Source organism: Rhinopithecus roxellana, chromosome 5 (assembly GCF_007565055.1).
Source record: "Rhinopithecus roxellana isolate Shanxi Qingling chromosome 5, ASM756505v1, whole genome shotgun sequence".
In the NCBI taxonomy this organism is placed as follows: domain Eukaryota; kingdom Metazoa; phylum Chordata; class Mammalia; order Primates; family Cercopithecidae; genus Rhinopithecus; species Rhinopithecus roxellana.
Window position 1 is genome coordinate 139,392,777 of NC_044553.1, and position 20,999 is coordinate 139,413,775.

At 37.0% G+C, this 20,999-nt stretch overlaps 1 protein-coding gene across 2 annotated transcripts in view; it reads right to left on the reverse strand.

Moving 5' to 3' along the window:
* Positions 1 to 207: 207 nt before the first annotated feature.
* The window catches only part of GTF2A1 (general transcription factor IIA subunit 1), a 43,934-nt gene continuing 23,142 nt past the window's right edge, over positions 208 to 20,999 (reverse strand). For both annotated transcript variants that reach the window (XM_030930304.1, XM_030930303.1), the window contains exons 5-9: positions 19,497 to 19,572; positions 18,081 to 18,214; positions 14,456 to 14,776; positions 7,103 to 7,192; positions 208 to 1,878 (exon numbers count right to left, since the gene is read on the reverse strand). In XM_030930304.1, coding sequence (XP_030786164.1) covers positions 1,771 to 1,878; positions 7,103 to 7,192; positions 14,456 to 14,776; positions 18,081 to 18,214; positions 19,497 to 19,572 — 729 coding nt within the window. In that variant the 3' untranslated portion in view covers positions 208 to 1,770. The remainder of the gene's footprint in view (positions 1,879 to 7,102; positions 7,193 to 14,455; positions 14,777 to 18,080; positions 18,215 to 19,496; positions 19,573 to 20,999) is intronic.

The following is a 20,999-nucleotide window of genomic DNA, read 5'->3' on the forward strand; positions in this document are numbered from 1 at the left end:
AAAACTAGCCGGGCGACCTGGCGGGCGCCTGTAGTCCCAGCTACTCGGGAGGCTGAGGCAGGAGAATGGCGTGAACCCGGGAGGCGGAGCTTGCAGTGAGCTGAGATCCGGCCACTGCACTCCAGCCTGGGCGACAGAGCGAGACTCCGTCTCAAAAAAAAAAAAAAAAAAAAAAAACAAAACAAAAAAAAAAAAACACTATATAATAGCTCACAGTTTTCTTCTTTGTAATGTACTTTAAAAAGTGTTTATGTGTTACTTCTGAAAACACAAAGGCAAAAGGAAGACAAAAACTGAAGATTAAAAAAATATATCAATATACAAGTAACCTAAACACATGTAAATTTTGTCAAGATAAACCATGGAAAGTTGAATTCGTTGTAAGAACACAATGGTGAAGACAAGCATTCCTGCAGTTCTCCCAGGCAGCGAATTCACACTGAACACAGCAGTGCCATATTGTTCTTCAGAGCCCCTTACAGAATACAGACCTATGCATTCTTAATATACATATTACATTTCTATTATTTTTAATATACAAGTCAAATTTCTATGCTTTCTTCCCGATGTGCAAACTGGAGCCAACGTCTTTATTTTCAATGGCCTGGAAGGGCCACCAAATGAAAGAGAGGTAACTTAGTGGCCCACCCACCTCTTCCCCCCAAATTTTCCCCTCAAATTACAAAGTTGATTTTAAAAACTTGTTGAATTAGAATAGATTTTTAAGATTCTTTACTAGTAAACACAAGAAACTTTTATAATTACTAAATTGTTTAATAAAAATCCAGGTCCTCACCACCTGCCCTATGCTAATCAATGCACAGACTGTTTACTGGATGTTTAGCTTAAAAACTAAACACATTTATAAGCACACACTTCAGCCCAACAGGAAAAGTCTACATATATTCATGTGTATACAGTTTCAGCTAGATGGTATGCTTGCAAAATAAAACTATATTCCTGAGGAGCTAGTTTGGGGTTTCTTTTTAAGGTGTGGCACTAAAAGAAACAAATTAAGTTTTTCTGTAAGGAAATTAAAGTTGTCGTTTCAATTCCACCGAACTCAGACAAGACCCAAGTCTTTAATTACATTTAATAAGTATGAAAACCTAATTAAAATAAATATTCATTCCTGGGTCAAATTTTATCTCCAAACTATGATCACTGATAACTTTAAATCTTAAATAGATGTTTCATAAAGCTGGAAAGGAAGAGGTATATATCACTGAGGGAGAATAGCAAGTAAAAATATTTAAGACCTATTATGAGAGTTTTAAATTGTTTTCTTATACAAGTGAATTAAAATTCAACACAATTCTTACCCTTTTGTAAAAAGCTCACACGCAACTTTTACCAAATATCACCACATACAATAAGCAGTTTCAGTTCAATCTATCAAAACCGAAGTTTCTTCAGTTCATTCCAACAAGTATCTTCTGATTGAACCCAAGTTGGAGGAAGGAATATAGACAAAGCTTTACATGCTAATTACCGGTGGCGGGTACCTGTATTTAAAATCAACAATTATGGTTTTCCTACACAAAATCCCAACCCTCCCACCCAACAACCCCAGGTGCTACAGTTCCATGGCTTGCCAGTAAGTAGTGTCTATGTTGTCAAGGTCTATCTTTGTTCCAGTAGCTTTGCTTCTACTGCACTTTTCTGACATGCAGAAATGAAGTTTTGGTTGGCATATGCCCCAAGTTTCGAACTGTCCACTTTAAACTTTTTTTAAGTTTCTTTTATTTATAAAAGAAAAAAAGCAACTCTTCACCATTCCGCATCTCCAATGGCTTTGGAAAATATATAATCTCTTCCATTAAGATTCATAATGCCATCCTTGAGATGAAATTTCCATTTGTTTTTACTTCTGTGTATCTAAACGAAAACAAAATTTAAAAAATTAAGATACTATCAGAAAACAGAGAAAACAAGTAACAAAAGATCCATACACACACACACACACACCCACACACCCCCCCCCCTCAACAAAACAGTATTTACAGTATTGTATTTACAAATTGGTTTATTTTGTTTTTGCAGAGGCAGGGTCTCCCTATGTTGTGCTGGCCGGGCTCGAGCTCCTGGCCTCATGTGATCCTTCTGCCTCAAGCCTCCAAAAGTGTTGGGATTACAAGCGTGAGCCACAGCACCTGGCCTAAAAATTGGTTTCTTAATAAAGTTTAATTTCACCAAAAAACAAAAACAAAAACACACACACACCAAAAAAAAAAAAAAACCTCACTAGGTGGGTTTAAAAACAAATTTATCTGTAATTATTACTATTTTATAGCTTTTAGTACTTGTGTTCATTAAAATAGTTTAAAAATATTTCTTTACAAAATGTCTTATCTCTCTACCAGGTTTGCATATATATTTTCAAGGTCTACCTCAAAAAGACTATCCTCCACAAAGTTTTCCCAAATCTTAACCAGCTAAAACTATTCTTTTCCACTGTTAAATTCCCAATGGTATTTTCACTGACATTTCTTACATTATTTGTAAGTAATACAATTATGGACTTACTTCTTCTACCAAAATAAAACTCCTTATAGCGCTCTCAAGACCTAACGTGGAACCTTATACATAGCAGTATTTTAAAAATACATCTAAAGGATGCTAATCATCCAGTCACTTACAGCAGATTTCAAAAACTATGTACATCCACAGTTAAACAAAAAGAGCTGAAGGGCAGGCTCTGGGCACTCCCATCTTTGCCTTCACTTATAGTCCTTAGTTGTTTGTAATTCCATGGATTTGGTGGGGGAGAGGAGTTGTAAAACTTAATGAACTGAAGTGACCTTTCTTTCTTTTCCCAGTAAGTCACACTAATTATTTAATGCTCAATTCAAGTTCCACATCTTCTGCAAAGAAGGCCCCATGGTTCTCCCTATTCTATGATCTAAAGGTACCTAAAAAAAAAAAAAAAAAAAAATCAACTAGTTCAGGCTTTCATTTTCAGAAGAAGAAATGACAGCTTGGATAGGGTTCAATGGCTTGACCAAAGGTATACTGCTACTAAGTGACAACCATGATTTTCAAGTCTTGGTCCAGTACTTTTTACTAAATCAGTCTGTTTCATATAATAATGCAGAAACGCTCAACAGGTACAGATATTTTCCTTTTCTTCTTTTTCTTTGAGACAGAGTCTCACTCTGTCGCCCAAGCTGGAGTGCAATGGTGCGATCTCAGCTCACTGCAACCTCCCACTCCCAGGTTCAAGTGATTCTCCTGCCTCAGCCTCCTGAGTAGCTGGGATTACAGGCACTCACCATCACGCCCGGCTAATTTTTGTATTTTTGTAGAAATGGGTTTCACCAGGTTGGCCAGGCTGGTCTTGAACTCCTGACCTCAGGTGATCCGCCCACCTCAGCCTCCCAAAGTGATAGGATTATGGGTGTGAGCCACTACGCCCAGCCAGGTACAGATATTTTCCAAGATCTCACTCCTAAAATTCCATGGCCTAACCTCCCAGTGCAAACATTCTTTATGACATATTCCTGGCAAATGGTTGTGCAGTGTCTGCTTAAATATGATTAGAAACAGTAAGCAAAGAATTTCAAATTAAGTTATTCCTTTTTGGAACAGCTCTCTTGTAAAATCTTTCAGAGTTTAACTTTACTGAAATCTGCTTCTCCAACTTCCATTTATTGATCCCAGCTCTGCTTTTTGAGACTTAAAAAAAAAAAAAAAAAATCACTCAATCAAACAACCTTCATCTTATTTGGAAACCACTCTCATGTTCTTCTTCTGGATTCAAACTTTTCTTACTTATTAAAGCAAAACAAAGCACAATAAAGGTAAAACAGCAGGTAGGGCAGAGACTGCTGGACTAAGAGCTAATTATACCTCTGGTCTTAAATACATTACGTAAATGCTAAATGTAGCATCTTAAGATTGATGACTTGAATGTCTAACAGACATACCAGACTTGGCATGTCCCACCAGCTCCACATGCAGCTTTTCCTCATCTGAACTGATGGTATCACCATCCCTCTTTCAGAATCCTCATCAAAAAATCTTGCGAGTCATTCTTGGTTCCTTTCTTTTCTACCACACATCTCAGAGTCAGGAAATCTTGTTAACACTCTTCCTTCAAAACAAATCCAAGATCCACCTAGTTCTCACCAACTTTAATACCATCACCATAGGCTGAGTCACCATTATCTCCCATTTGAATTATTATAATATCCCCCTAAACAGTTTCCTTGTTTCAGCAACCTCTGCTTCCTCCTCATATTCTGCTCTCTATAAAGAAAGCAAAGTAATCCTTTCGAAATTTAAATCAGTTAATATCATTTGTCTCACTGAAACCTTCCAATAACATTCTAATTCACTTAAGAGTAACAGCCATGCCGTTACAAAATCCTTACCATCCGCCTTCCCTTACCTCTACCTCTCCACCTACTACTGTACTCTCCCCTTCCCTCACTCCAGTCCAGCCACACAGGCCTCCTCGCCATTCCTCACATACAACAGACTCTGCCACCAGACAACAGGGCTAACTCTTTCCAAGTCTTTGCTAAAATGTCATTTTCTCCAAAGACCTATTATGACTATCCTATTTAAAACTGGAACCAAACCTGTCCTCTTTCCCTGATCTTTATTTTTCCATACCAATTATCAGCTTCTAACATAATACATTAATCTTTTATTATGTTTTAAATAAATAAATAAATCCTAATTTATTATGTTTTAGCATCTATCTCCCCTGACTGGAGTAAGCTTCCCAACGGCAGGGACTGTTCTGTTTTGATCACTAGTGTATCTCAAGCTCCAAGAATAGTGCCCAGGGACACCATAAACAGTAAGTATTTGTTGCATGAAAAGACCTCTGTCTCCCCTTTTTCTTTGATTTCCTATAAAGTAGTATTTATCCTACAAACATGTATATAAATGTATTTCCAACCAGAAAGACAGTGGGCTTAACTAGCCAAAAACAAGAAAGTGATGACTAGCTAGGAAATAGAGATTCTACAGACAAGTAAAGAAATTGACTGCATTTTGTCACAGGACAGGACAATTTGCAAAAAATAAATGTAGGAAAGTTTCATGGGCCAAATAATCCACACAGTCAACACTGAAGTCATATTGGGTAATAAATGATAAATATTTTTATATTAATAGAAGTACAAAGTCACAACTAAAAAAGCAATCCATTTACTGGCCCTAAGCCCTTCGTGAGGGAATGTTCTTAAAGCCAAGAGAAAGCCCTCTTAAATTTCCTAATTAAAAGTGTGTTAAAGCAAGTTTACCTACATCTGATGCTATTTTCGCCAAATGCTGTATCAGCCCTTATCCACCCACATGTAAGCAAGAACTCTGCCATATTATTAGCATTTAACTAAGATTCTGATTTGATTGGCAATACAAGCTTTATTAATCCTTCTATGATCTCTTCTAAAATTGACTCGTTGTTGACATTCTAAAGTTTAGGCTTCAAAACTACATTCCTGAAATTCAAGCTGGCTCAAACAATATCCAACCTCACTTTATGCAGTCACAGAACACTGCTATTCTTTACTATTGGCTAAAGACATCAAGTCACCACTCCCCTCCAATCTTCAGAGCAACTCATTTGATTCTCAAAATTAGACCTCTGCAAATTTTAAAATTATTTATCATTCAGCACACTATTTAGAGCTATTTTCCACTTATTAATTTAAAACACTAAAGTAATGTCTCTGGGAGCAAAACAAACCAATTTTAACATTTAAACTATTATAAGTACAGTTTGTGCCAAAGGAGAATACAACCATTGTCTTAAAGTAGGAAGACACTTAGAAGTATATTCTTCAGTCAGGCTAAAACAAAGGTCCTCTCTTGCCTGATAAATCTGACATCTCATCATGAAATTGTGCTCTGGATAATTTGGTTGCAAGGAGATCCTCTGAGACTTCCTAACAATAAAGATTTAATGGTATCTTTTGTTTTAACCTCAGTCTTGCTCTATGTGTATCTAACAGAAATTACACTTGTTATAATGCGCATGGTATATGGTTTTAAAAACAGTCTCTCAGAAGTCATTATGCACAAAAATGAACGCTGTAAAACTCTCAATGACCTTACTGTCTTTATTCTGTAACTTCACTGGTAAAAAACTAGTCTAACTCCACCTTTTTATTAGCAAATAAGATCCATAGTACTGGCATTCTCCCTATAGATCTGTTTGAAGTAAGCATGGCTATTTATCACATTCATTTCCATAAAGGCAACAGAATTAAGATTTTCTTCATCTATAAAGGAAACTTCATGCAGGGCACGAATTTTACATGTTCATAACTACATCTCCAGGGCCTAGAATAGTGTCTGGTACATTTCTGCACTCTACAAATGTTAAATAAATAAGCTTCTGTTAGAATTTTCATCATTTGGTAAAGATCTCTACTAAAATTATAAATGCAACGTAATATTTGCTGTATTATAAATTTAATGATTGCAGTTAAAAAAATGTATTCCAATTTAAATGTCTTAAAAACAAAAATCTCAGAAGTAATACAAATAGATATAACAAAAATACTTAGAAAGCAGCACCCTGTTTAGGAATTAAGAACATAAGGAATCAATGGCTAGTTTTCACGGTATCTGGTTTAAAAATTCCTTAATGTGAGCAAACTACAGCAAAGTTAAATAATATTTTAAATGATTTTCAGTAAAAATGTATCTGTTTTTAGTACTGTTCATTGCCTGAGTGTTCTCCTTAATAATAACAGTTATAGAGATTCAATTGAACCCTTCTAGTTTTGAGATAGTTGAGGCTAAACAGAAAACAGAACTATCTCATTGAGTGAGCTATTACCATAAAGGACAACCTCAAAGTGGCTGTTTACTCTGCTTACAAGTTGAAAGACTATCTAAATAGAAAAAGATCATAGCTCTTTTCATTTCATTCATAACTTATTTTTCAAATGTAATGCTAAGAAATTAATCTTTCATTCTATTAAAATAATCCACAAAACTCTAACAGTGTTTTCATACTATTCATAATGAATTTAAGAGGTATGAATCAGCTGTGCAAATGTTTCAATAAGGCAGAAAGAATTAACGTAGGGAAGAAATTACAACACAAATAACATCAGTAATCTGAAGATGACATCCTTACCTTATCATATTGGCATACAACAACATTTTCTGTGTCAAAGAGTTCCTGTCCTTCCTCATCACTCACATCATCTTCACTATTGAGGGGCTCCTACAAATAAAAGGAGAGTTTATTTATGTATTACTATAAGAAGGCCTAATATTCACTGAAAAAAAATATAGTGACCTTGATGTTCTTTGAGAACCAAATGCCAAATGCATAATATGTACGTCATGAATTTAATACTGTCAAATCAGCTAACAGTTTGCCAATATTACTGAAATCTTGTAAGAAATTAAATATAATTAAATTACTTAAGCTACGTAATTTGTAAGTCTGAAAAGATGTTTATGTTTATTTTCTTTTTTCTTTTTTTGAGACAGAGTCTTGCTCTGTAGTCAGGCTGGAGTGCAGTGGCGCAATCTCGGCTCACTGCAACCTCTGCCTCCCGGGTTCAAGTGATTCTCCTGCCTCAGCCTCCCAGCAGCTGGGACTACTGGCATGCGCCACCACAACCAGCTAATTTTTGTATTTTTAGTAGAGATGGGTTTCACCATGTTGGCCAAGATGGTCTTGATCTCTTGACCTTGTGATCCACCCGCCTTGGCCTCCCAAAGTGCTGGGATTACAGGAGTGAGCCACCACACCCGGCCTATTTTTATTTTCTTTATTCTTTAAAAACAGTTCAAGAAGATAATTCTCCACAATAACTGTTTAAGATGACTAGAAGAGGACCTAATATGAAGGTTCAAAGGAGCTAATGGCACTATGTACTACAAACCATATAAAACAGGTAACAGTGGAGAAATTAGAGGAGAAAAGAAGGGCAATGCAATAGGCTAACAGTCTACCTTGTTGTCTTTACATTAAAGAACCTGGGGTCTAAATACAAATCAGCATGTTTAGCATGATGATGGTTATGGTAGAGGTATGAAGCAGAATTAAGACTCAGACTTTTTTTTTTCTTACAGGCAGAAAGTAGGAAATCTCAGCATTAAAGAGAGTAAGGGACCAAGATAAAACCTAACTAGAGCATAAAATAACCAACCATGTTAAATTTTGCTTCAATTGAGACAGAAGATAAAAGATGTAACTGAGATTTCTAATAAATGCAGAAAGAGAAGACAAAACGAAAGCAGAGAGAACAATAACCAAGACGATATTATGGACAGGCACAGGGGCTCATGCCTGTTAATTCTAGCACTTTGGAAGGCCTAGGCGGGACAATCACTTCAGGCCAGGGGTTTGAGACCAGCCAGGGAAATACAGTGAGATGCCATCTCTACAAAAAAAAAAAAAAAAAAATTAGCGAGGTATGGTGGCATATGCCTATAGTCCCACCTACTCAGGAGGATGAGGTGGGAGGATTTCTTGAGCCAGGTGGTTAAAGCTATAATAAGCCTTAATCACACCATTGCACTCCAGCCTGGACAACAATCTGAGACTCTATATCAACAACAAGAACAAAAAAAAAAAAAAAAAAAAAGAATTACGTCTAGATATTCTTTAACTTAAAATAGGTATCATCAATGTAAAACGAAAAAAAATTTCTAGGCTGTGTGCGGTGGCTCACGCCTGTAATTCCAGCACTTTGGGAGGCTGAGGCGGGCGGATCACAAGGTCAGAAGATCGAGACCATCCTGGCTAACACGGTGAAACGCTGTCTCTCCTAAAAATACAAAAAAATTAGCCACGCGTGGTGGCAGGTGCCTGTAGTCCCAGCCACTCGGGAGGCTGAGGCAGGAGAATGATGGGAACCCAGGAGGCGGAGCTTGCAGTGAGCCAAGCTCGCGCCACTGTATTTCAGCCTGGGCGGCAGAGTGAGACTCAGTCTCAAAAAAAAATTTTTTTGAGGTAAAATTCTTGTTAACAAAATTCACCATTTTAGCATTTGTACATGTACAATTCAGGTGCAATGAACATTTATAGTGTATGTAACATTCACCACTACCTAGTTCCAGAACATTTCATCACTCTTATCCATTAAGCTGTCACTCCCCATTCTCCTTGTCCCCTGGCAATCTATAATCTGCTGTCTGTATGGATATGCATTTTTCATATAAATGGAATCACATGATACATGGTGTAGTGTGGCTGATGTCTTTCACACAGCATGTTTTCAAGGTTCATCCATGTTGCAGCATATACAAATACTTCATTCCTTTTTATGGCTAAATAATATCCCACTGTTATCAGTGCATTTATCAGCTGATGAACATTTGGGTTTAGATCATTTAGGTATCATAAATAGGGCTGCTATGAACAGTCATATACAAGTTTTTGTTGAAAAACATATTTTCAGTTCTCTTGTGTATATAGTTAAGAGTGGAACTGCTGGGTCATATGGATAATTCTATACTTAATTTTTGAGGACTATCAAACTGTTTTCCACAGCAGCTGTACCATTTTACATTTCCACCAACAATGCACAAGGGTTACAATTTCTCCAAATCCTCACCAGCATTTATTTTCTCTTTCTTTTTTGAGTATAGCTATTCTAGTAGGTGTGAAGTGGTTATCTCACTGTGGTTTTCATTTGCATTTCTCTAATGACTAATGATGCTGAGCATCTTTTCATATGCTTGTTGCCTATTTGTGTATCTTCTTTGGAGAAACGCCTATTCAAGTCCTTTGCCAGTTTTTAACTGCGTTATCTTTTTGTTGTTACACTGTTTAAGGGTTCTTTATATATTCTGGATAGCAGATCCTTATCAAATACATGATTTGCAAATATTTTCTCCCAGCTACTCAGCAGGCTGAGGCAGGAGCAACACTCCAGTCCTGGAAGTCAAGATGCTGAGGCTGCAGTGAGCCACAATCATGCCACTGCACTCCAGCCTGGGCAACAGAGTGAGATTCTGTCTCAAAAAAACAAAAATAAAAAACACCTTTTTAATCTACAAAGTCCACTTTTTCTTTGATTGCTTGTACTCTGGGTGTCATGTCTAAGAAACTGTTGCCAGCAGCTGGGCGCGGTGGCTCATGCCTGTAAATCCCAGTACTTTGGGAGGCCGAGGTGGGTGGATTACGAGGTCAGGAGATAGAGACCACCCTGGCTAACATGGTGAAACTCCGTCTCTACTAAAAAAAAAAAATACAAAAAATTAGCCGGGCATGGTGGCAGGCACCTGTAGTCCCAGCTACTCAGGAGGCTGAGGGAGGAGAATGGCGTGAACCCGGGAGGTGGAGCTTGCAGTGAGCCGAGATCGCATCACTTGTACTCCAGCCTGAGTGATAGAGCGAGACTCTGTCTCACAAAAAAAAAAAAAAAAAGAAAGAAAAAAAGAAACCGTTGCCAAAGCTATGGAGATTTACCCCTATGTTTTCTTCTAAGAGTTTTATAATTTCAGCTCTTAGATGTGGGTCCCTAATCCACTTTGAGTTAATTTTTGTATATGGTATGCCGTAGGGGTCCAACTTAACTCTTTTGCATGTGGATATCTAATTGTCCAAGCATAATTTGTTGACGACTATTCTGTCCCTACTGAACAGTCTTGGCTGACATAAAAGTTTTGCAACAAATAGCATAAATAGCAATATTCTACCCTAAAAAGATAAACCTAAAGTTTACAGATCCAAAATGTTTGAAAAGCAAAAGAATGAAAAAAGCTGTACCTGGCAAATTCTAACCACAACAAAGCTGGTACAGCTCTATTAGTATTACACAAACAGACTTTATGGTTAACAAAAAAATTACTAGCAATAAATTAAGACATATGATCATAAATGGTTCAATTCACTGAGAAAAAAACAATGAATGTGAAACTTACATGCACCTGTTTTAAGGCTCAAAATATAAAAAGGAAAAATGGCAGAAAAACAAGAAGAAACTTATCAACTACCATAGTAGGAGACATGAACATATCTCACTCAGTAGTAAAAAATGGATCAAGTGGCCGGGCCTGGTGGCTCACACCTGTAATCTCAGCACTTTGAGAGGCCGAGGTGGGTGGATCACAAGGTCAGGAAATCGAGACCATCCTGGCTAATACGGTGAAACCCCGTCTCTACTAAAAATACAAAAAATTAGTGGGATGAGGTGGCAGGCGCCTATAGTCCCAGCTACTCGGGAGGCTGAGGCAGGAGAATAGCATGAATCCGGGGGGCAGAGCCTGCAGTGAGCCGAGATCATGCCACTGCGCTCCAGGCTGGGCGACAGAGCAAGACTCCATCTCAAAAAAAAAAAAAAAAAAAGAAAAGAAAGGATCAAGCACACAAAAAATATCAAGGATACACAAAGAGCATCTGAGCAAACCTACTGCCAGTGTAAAAATGTAAGTCTAACAGACACATACAAGTACCAAACAGGTGCCGAAAACACATTCTTTTCAAAGCATATACAAAAACCAAAACCCAAAAACTGACCAAATCAAGCAAGTCTCAAGCAATTTCCAAGGATTCACACATCACACAGATCATATTCTTTACAAACAAAACAGTTAAGTCAGAATAGAATAGAAAAGAATAGAATGGGAAAAACACATTAGAGAGAATAAAGCTGAAAGTTTAGTCTTTGAAAACACTGATGAAATCTACACACCCCTGACAAGACTGAACAGGAAAAAAAGAGATGGCACAATAATTATATTAGGAATGAAGATGACAAAGGATTCTGGCATCAAAAAGACAGTATCATGATTCACTTTATGTTAATCAACTTGAAAATTTAGATAAATATACAGAGTCCTAGAAAAACATAATTTATCAAAAAGGTCTCAAATGGAAACAAAATACTTGAAGGGCATGAGATTACTAGACCCAGGTATCTGTAGTGGCATGTTTTAACAAATATCAACAGAAGAATAAAATACAATCTTTGAAAAAAAAAAAGAGTTCAAAATAGAGGAAACATGTCCCCAAATTCATTTTATAAAGCTAATGTAACCTGAAAACCTCGTAAGAGAATGAGAACAGAAAATCACAGACAGTATCTATCACTCATAAGTATCTACAAAAAGGTCCCCAACAAAATGAATTCAGTAATTGATAAAAAGAGAAACATAAAATGATCAAGTTACACTACCCCAGGAATACAAGATTGGTTTACAAACAGAAAATCAATTAATGAAATTCATATAAACAACATTACAGTGAGAAATTGTACAATCAATCATCGCAGAAAAACTGTTTAATCAAACACAACATCCGCTTATAGTTTAAAAAACAAAGCAATGCAAAGAAGGAAATATACTTAACCTGATGAAGATATCCATAAAAAAAAAAAAACCCACAATGAACATTAAACTTAACAGTGAAGCATGGAAAAGATTAATTTTTATTTTCAGAAGAAGAGAACGGTGCCTGCTATCACCATTTCTAATCAATATTGTTCTGGAAGGCATAGCCAACAAGCCACAAAAAACTGCCATTCTTCATATATGTGAATGTCTACACAGAAGATATAAAAGAATCTACAGATACATTATGAGGACTAACAAAAGACATTAGGAAGGTGGCTGGTTCAAGGATGAATATTAAACGCTCTACATATTTCCATACTACCAATAAACAACTGGAAAAGGTAATAAAACATGTTACTTAGAGTAGCATTCAAATATAAAGAATTTAGGGGGGAATATGGGCAAGAGACTTCAACAAGCACTTCCACACAAAACACAGTATCAAATAAATATACAAAAAGAGGCTAAAACTCCTAAGTGAGGAAATGCTAACTAAAACCAAAATGAAATACTATTTTCTACCTACCAGACCAGCAAAAATTAGGAAGCCTGACACTATCAAGTATTGATAAGGCGGTATGGACATCTGCACAATTATGTACTGAATGGCAGAAGTGATTTGGCATTTTATTGTAAAGTTGCAGAAGTGCATGCCTTAGGAGCCAGAAGTTCAATGTTTAGGTATAAAATTTAGAGAACCTCTTGCATTTGTGTCCCCAGAAGACATACACTACAATATTTTATAACTGTTTGTAACAGTAAACAATTAGAAACAATCCTGATGTCCACTGGATTAGAAAAATTGATAAATAAAATTATGGTATATTCAGCAATGAAAATAATTATAGCTATACGCAACAACTTGGATAAACCTCAGGAATATTATTTTGAGGGAAAAAAACCAACTTGCAGAATACGTAATTACTTCACTTATGTTATAAACATGCAAAACTAAACAATAAGCTATTTAGGAATATAAATATATATGGTAAAATATAAAAGCAATTAATAACCAACACAAATGTATGAGCAAAGGTACTCTGATGGCCTAGGAAAGAATATGGGATTAGGGAGAGGCACCCAAGGTGCTTTAAATAATGGAATTTTATTTTAACCAGATGGTGGGCACCAGGATGATTTTTATCTTGAAACATTTCTATTCATTTGTGTCTATTCAATATTCAATAATAAACTATGTTTTCTTTAGGGAAAAAAATTACTTAATTTAGAAGAACTTTGTACTAAGAAACAAGAATACTGCATTTTAGGCTAACGAAGGCAATTAAAATGAAAACTGTGGTAGGACAAATAGTTTTTGGAACCTAGTAACTAAGCTGGAATGGTGAGGAAAACAAAGGCATACTTATATGCTTCTAGAAGAACACAGACATTAAGGGTACATAGGTTTTTAAGGAAGTGGTACAGAACATGGACCAAAAGGTTTTTTTTTTTTTTTTTTTTTTTTTTTGAGACGGAGTCTCGCTCTGTCGCCCAGGCTGGAGTGCAGTGGCCGGATCTCAGCTCACTGCAAGCTCCGCCTCCCGGGTTTACGCCATTCTCTCGCCTCAGCCTCCCGAGTAGCTGGGACTACAGGCGCCCGCCATCTCGCCCGGCTAATTTTTTGTATTTTTTTTAGTAGAGACGGGGTTTCACCGTGTTAGCCAGGATGGTCTCGATCTCCTGACCTCGTGATCCGCCCGTCTCGGCCTCCCAAAGTGCTGGGATTACAGGCTTGAGCCACCGCGCCCGGCCGACCAAAAGGTTTTAAATATTTAATACATTTGTGACATTTGATTCTTGAGTTTGCTCTCTCCCCATATGTTGCCATGCTTTTTAAATTACTGAAGCAAAAGATTAACCACATCTATTTATCTACCAATGTCTTATGTTTAAGCCACATTATAAATGCGTAAGCCAGAGTTAGAATTACCTGTACTCTTTACTACACTTTAATACAATTTAATTTGTTATAATTACCAGCTATATGAAATAGTTACATTTTATGAAGATAAATATAGCCAGAATATAAAAACCTTACTAAAGTTAAATCAATCTAACTTTATCTTTAAAATCTTACGTCGTACAGCACCTAACAGTCTCTGAAAAAATAGGATATAATTTATCAGTTTTGCACCAACTAAAAATCGAAATAATCAAGTAGATTATCATTGTAAGTATTTTACTAGAAACTTACTTCTTCCACCTGCCCATCTTCAGCTCCATCTTTCTCTTTGTCTTCCTCCTCATCATCATCATAGTCTTCTTCTTCATCTTCATCTTCTTCAGACGATGTATCCCCAGTTCCATCAACTTGTAAGACCAATGGAGCTTGTGTTTGAGCAGGCTGGGCCTGTGGTTGCTGCTGGCCAGTCGCAGTTATCTGTGCTTGGGCTGGTGTAGGTGCTGCCACTGTCGTAGGTATAACTTGAGTCTTATTTCCTGTAAATAAGATTTGCTGAGGCTGGATGATGACACCTGTCTGTGGTGAAATCCCTCCAGGAAGAGGAGCCAGTACCTAAAGCAAAAGAAAACCACGTAACAGTAACTAGTTAAGAGGATCAAGTACAGTACACAGAAATAGGAACAAATGCTGAGGAATCACCAGAATGGCCGTATTTCACACACAGTTAAAACTACCAAAGTACAAAAGCAATGTTTAACTTGTGTGGTGACCCACTAAATTTCTACTTTATCAAATTTCTGGAAAATAAGGATTTTCTAAAGATAACTGCTTCATTCACTGAGCACATACTATGTATATGCCAGATACCAGGCCAAGAGTTTTATACACTGCCTTCACACGAAGAACACTGGACTGAGAATCTGAAAACCTGGGTCTACCTTTTTTTTTTTTTAGATGGAGTCTCGTTTTGTCACCCAAGCTGGACTGCAATGGTGCAATCTCAGCTCACTGCAACTCCTGCCTCCTGGGTTCAAGCAATTCTCCTGTCTCAGCCTCCTGAGTAGCTGGGACTACAGGTGCGTGCCACCATGCCCAGCTAATTACGTATTTTTAGTAGAGAAGGGGTTTTACCATATTGGTCAGGCTGGTCTCAAACTAGTGACCTCGTGATCCGCCCGCCTCCCAAAGTACTGGGATTACAGGCATGAGCCACTGTGCCTGGCCAACCTGGCTCTACTTTTGTCTAAAGTCAGACATAAATACAGCAGAAGCAAATCATTTAACTCCTCTTGGCCTCTGCCATTTCACTGTCAGACTAGGATTAATGGTTCTCAACCCTGGCTGCAAATAAGAACCACCTGGCAGCTTAAAAAGTACTGATACCTTGGTCATACCACTAATATTCTGATTCAGTGTGAGATAAAAGCTAATTATTTTTCTAAAAACCACTAGATCAGATTTCTGAAGTTCCTTTCCAGGTTCTGCATCTAAGATTCTAAAGTAAGCCACAGCTTAAAAAAATATACACTAACAAATATTAACTATACATACTATACGTATTACAATAAAGGAGGAAGACTGCATGCTTATTACTTGCCATTAGGTTGAAGGAATGCAAAAATAAGACAGAATTTCCTTTAAAACGCTTACACATGGTGTAACAGTACAAAAGACCAAAAAAATGGTAAAATAGACAAAGCACTAACAACTCAAAAAGAGACAAGACATAGTACAAATATGACATGGTATTATGGGAACACAAGAGAGTGTACCAAATCCAACTTGGGGGACAAAGCATGATAAAATATTACTTATATTATTAGTAAATAATATTTGAGTTTCTGTTTGTGCTTAAAAGCAGCGGTCCCCAACCCGTTAGAAACCTGGCTGCACAGCAGGAGGTAAGTGGTGGATGAGCCAGCATTACCACCTGAACTCTGCCTCCTGTCAGATCAGCGGCAGCATGAGATTCTCATAGGAGCAGGAACCCTACTGTGAACTGCACATGCAAGGATGGAGGTTGTGCACTCCTTACGCCTGATGGTCTGAATTAAAAGTTTCACCCTGAACCCATCCCTGCTGCCCAATACGTGGAAAAACTGCCTTCCGCAAAACCAGTCCCTGGTGTCAAAAAGCTGGGGGACCGCTGCTTTAAGGAGATTAGCCAGGTTTTTCTATTTGTTTAGGGGACGTGCAGGGAGTTGCCAGACGGCATTCTTAAGAGATGTGTAACATCAAGTGAAACCCAGAAGTGAAAGCAGTACATAATTTTGGAAAGATGTAAATAAACTGGATTAATATTACTGATCTGATCTTGTCTCTATCGTCATACTATTTTAGTGACATTTAAAAAAGAGACAGACACATAAACAAATAAAGTACATAAGTTCCTCAAGAAAATAACCATTTCTCTTTCATTTTAGTGCTCACAGCACAAGAATGTAACACAAGTAGATCCAAGTGTTTATTTTGATGTAAATGCAGCTAAGAAAATACCTGGGAGCATGGCAAGAAATAAACCTGCAGAGTTCAAAGAAACAAGATCCACAAAAAGATCTTATCAACCATGTTGAGTTGTTCAGGCTTTTCTCAGTAGGCAATAAAAAGCTGTTAAATGGTTTTAAGATTTTTAGAAAGATAGGCCAGGCGCAGTGGCTCATGCCCATAATCCCAGCACTTTGGGAGGCCAAAGCGGGTGGATCACCTGAAGTCAGGAGTTCAAGGCCAGCCTAGCCAACATGGCGCAACTCCATCTCTATTAAAAATACAAAATTTAGCTGGGTGCAGTAGTGCGTGCCTGTAATCCCAGCTACTCAGAAGGCTAAGCAGAAGAATCACTTGAACCCAGGAGACAGAAGTTGTAGTGAGCTGAGATTGTACCATTGCACTCCAGCTTAGGCGACAGAGCAACACTCCGTCTCAAAAAAAAAGAAAGAAAGATGACTATAAAACAGCCAGGTTAGGAGGGCACAAGATGAGAGGCAGAGAAACCATTAAGGAGACAACACAGTATTTACTAACAAATTATGGACACTATGAACTAAGGAAATGAAAAAAGAGGCTGAGAAAAAAAACAGTGTCAAACATATTAAAGGACTGCAACCATGGCAAAACTGCAGTTAAAGAAAAAAAAAAAGCTGGGTGCGGTGGCTCACGCCTGTAATCCCAGCACTTTGGGAGGCCAAGGCGGGTAGATCACAAGGTCAGGAAATCGAGACCATCCTGGCTAACATGGTGAAACCCCGTCTCTACTAAAAATACAAAAAATTAGCCGGGCGTGGTGGTGGGCACCTGTAGTCCTAGCTACTTGGGAGGCTGAGGCAGGAGAATGGCGTGAACCCAGGAGGCAGATGTTGCAGTGAGCCGAGATTGCGCCACTGCGCTCCAGCCTAAGTGAAAGAGCAAGACTCCGTCTCAAAAAAAAAAAAAAAAAGACAAGAAAAGAAAAGAAAAGAAAAACTATTAACAAAAATTAATAGGGCTTGATACCTTGGATATTAGAGGTAAGGAAAAGGGAGGATTCTACACACCCAGATCCAGAAAACAGAGTAAGCATCATAAAACTAGAGTCATGTCTGTCTCATTCACTCCTAAATCTCATGACCCTTATAAATAGCCCGAGACTCAGTAACTGCTTATTGAATAAAGGCCGAATGAACAGCTTAGAAGGCTGGAAGGAGAGTGCTGCCACCTTTGAGGGGATGATGAAGGATGGGCAGAGACAACAGCAATTTTTTAATACATGTTTAATACATGTTGAATCTAAGTTAAGCTGTATACAGGAGAAATTAGAAACAACTGGGTGTACAGCACTGAAGAAGAGTCTTTTGTGCATATAAGGAGAGGGAAAGTACCCAGGGAATACATAGAGAAGAAAACAGAACCCCATACTGATCATAATAGAAGATTATTTTACCTGCTGTATAACAGGAGCTTGTACTCCACCAGGCTGCATCTGTGGTATCACCTGTTGTTGTAGAACCACTGACTGCTGAGGCTGAAAGATATACTGGGCACCATTGGCTGCTCTGACCACCTGAAGAAGCTGGCCTAAAGCAAAAAACATGCATTCCAAGTTATCATTTTAGCAGTGACCATCTCAAAAGAAATGAATTCATATTTAATTTCATACCACCAAAGGCACAAGAAATTATCAAGAAAACTAATAATTTTATTAAAGACTATCATTCATACACAGCATGCATAATCCTCCCCTTCTCTGACTTCTCACCATGTTCAAATACATTCCTTAAAATGTTTTATTTTTTATATTTACATCCTCATTCAGCTATTTCCAACAAGGTTTTAACAACAGATTATGAGACTTGACTAAAGCTTACATTATCTTTGCTAACCTTAGGAGTCAACATGGCACAAGTATACATATGTAACAAACCTGCACGTTATGCACATGTACCCTAGAACTTAAAGTATAATAAAAAAAATAAAAATTAAATAAATAAATAAATACACAATAAAATAACAACAACAACAAAAAAGAAAGAGCAGTAAGATCAGACACTTTGGGAGCTGTTCATTTTTAAAGCTTTAAAGGAACAAAAGCTTAACAGTTCATTTAATATCTTGAACCAAAGTACCACAGAACTTTGCTTCAAAATTGGTAAAAGCAATAAAAGTTCGCTAACCAGTTATCATCGTCATACAATTCACACAGAATCAAATTCCAATATGTTCCTTTAGATAACCCAGAATCTTGAATTGATTAAAAAGCAAATTACATCTTATTAAATATGTAGCAAGATAACCCCTAATTTCACAAATTTACAGTAACAAAAATAACATACATACACAGAATACAAAATAAATAATAACTATATAATCAAGATTACAGGGGATACTTAAAATCCATGTAAATAAATTTTTCAAGTACTAATATGCCCAAAACACATGAGCTAGACATTGGTCTTTTGTCAATGAAGAGATACTATGTATAATAATAGCATACAATAAATTTGCTCTTAATATGCTCTAGGAATTACTTTGATATCACAAGTTCAAATAAGTTTAATACTCACTTGGCATGGTAAATGTGTTTAATAAAAAACTAAGTAAGCATTTTTATATAATCATACTTCAATAAAAGGGTTATCATGCACAGATCAAAGGTTCAAGTACAATTTTCATCTTCTTTACTGTATCCTCAACGATTACAGTTGTATGTATTACAGCCCTCAAAGTTATTTTAATAACGTAAACCAAATGGTAAAAGAAATATTAGTATTTTCCATCTTTCAAAGACGACAAAACCTAAGGGCCAGATAGTACAATTTTCTGAATTACATTTTAAAATGGTTCCATCATTCCTAATTACCTGAATTTGTTAGTATCTGCTGAACAGGAGTCACACCTGCAGGAAGTGCTAAGGTAGCAGCCGTAGCAGCAGCACTCTGAAAAAGACAAAGAAAAAATATCAAAACCACATACATATATAATACTGTTTATCTCTAGCATATTTTAATGGTATATGAAACTTTTTGTTTAGAATATATCAAAATTTAAAAAATCCAGTAAGGCTAAATCCCATTTTATAAAATGGTACAAGAAAGACCAACCTAGCCTAAACAACCTACTAAATTATTTTAAGTTGTTAAATACAACAATATAATTGGTTTTTTTCCCCTAGAGAAGGTGCTCTAAGTAAATCTCACAGGTACTGTAGCTTTTTTTTTCCTTCTCGTCCCATCAATCTTCTTTAAGGTACCAAGCCTTCCTATACTTAATCTAACCTATACACTTTTAGACAACACCCACATTAACAATGCTGTACAATATACGAAATAGCTATTTCATTACTGCTTCCTTTCCCACTGTTTCCTTATCCCCATTTCCTTGAGGTAGAAGTATAATTGTCTACTTTTTAGAATTCTTAACTTTTAAAATTTCTACTAAAATCAACAGATATCTATAAAGAACACTATATCAGAAGACTTCACAGGGAGTATAGCTGAAAATTCTTCTAAGATGTCATACTAGCAAAGAAAAAAAGGGATGTATTGGCATTATATTCTAGGTGAAACATGTATTAAGAACCGATTAATATAAAAATTCTGTAATTCTTAAGAAAAGCCACACCAGGCACAGTGGCTCACACTTGTAATCCCAGGACTTTAGGATGCCCAGGCAGGCAGATCGCTTGAGCTCAGGAGTTTGAGACCAGCCGGGGCAATGTGGTGAAACCCTTCTCTACAAAAAATACAAAAATTCGCTGAGCGTGGTGATGCACACCTGTAGTCCCAGCTACTTGGGAGGCTCAGGTGGGAGGATGCCTTGAACTTGGAAGGTGAGGCTGTAGTAAGCTGAGATTGCACCATTGCACTCCAGCCTGGGCGACAGTCACAAACTTTAATTTCAACATTTTGAAATGAAGTTAGTATGTGACACTTAAGTTATAAAGATATACACAGGATTATATTATGAATTTCTTTAAATCCAAGACAAATTCTTGACTTCCTGGAGAGTTCTAGAGAGTTTTCTCCTCCTGTCCTCCCACAAAGAATTATGCCATTCTCTTGTTTTTTATTCTGTACTTTACGTATTTTCCTGCATCCCACTAGAGCTACACATTTTGGTAGTTTTTTCCCTCTCTTTTCAATCTTTTTTGGGAACCAACCATCCATACATTCAATCTAATCTACACATTTTTAGAACTACCCATATCTAGAAAAGCTTAAAAAAATAAATATAACTGCTTTGGAAATGCTAGTGTCAGAGAAGTCAACAAACTTGGAAAATTATTAAACTGAGTTAATAATTCAACTACTGTCTAGTCTGGGGTCTAGGTATATAGCTTTCCAAGAAAATAAACTTGTTGCCA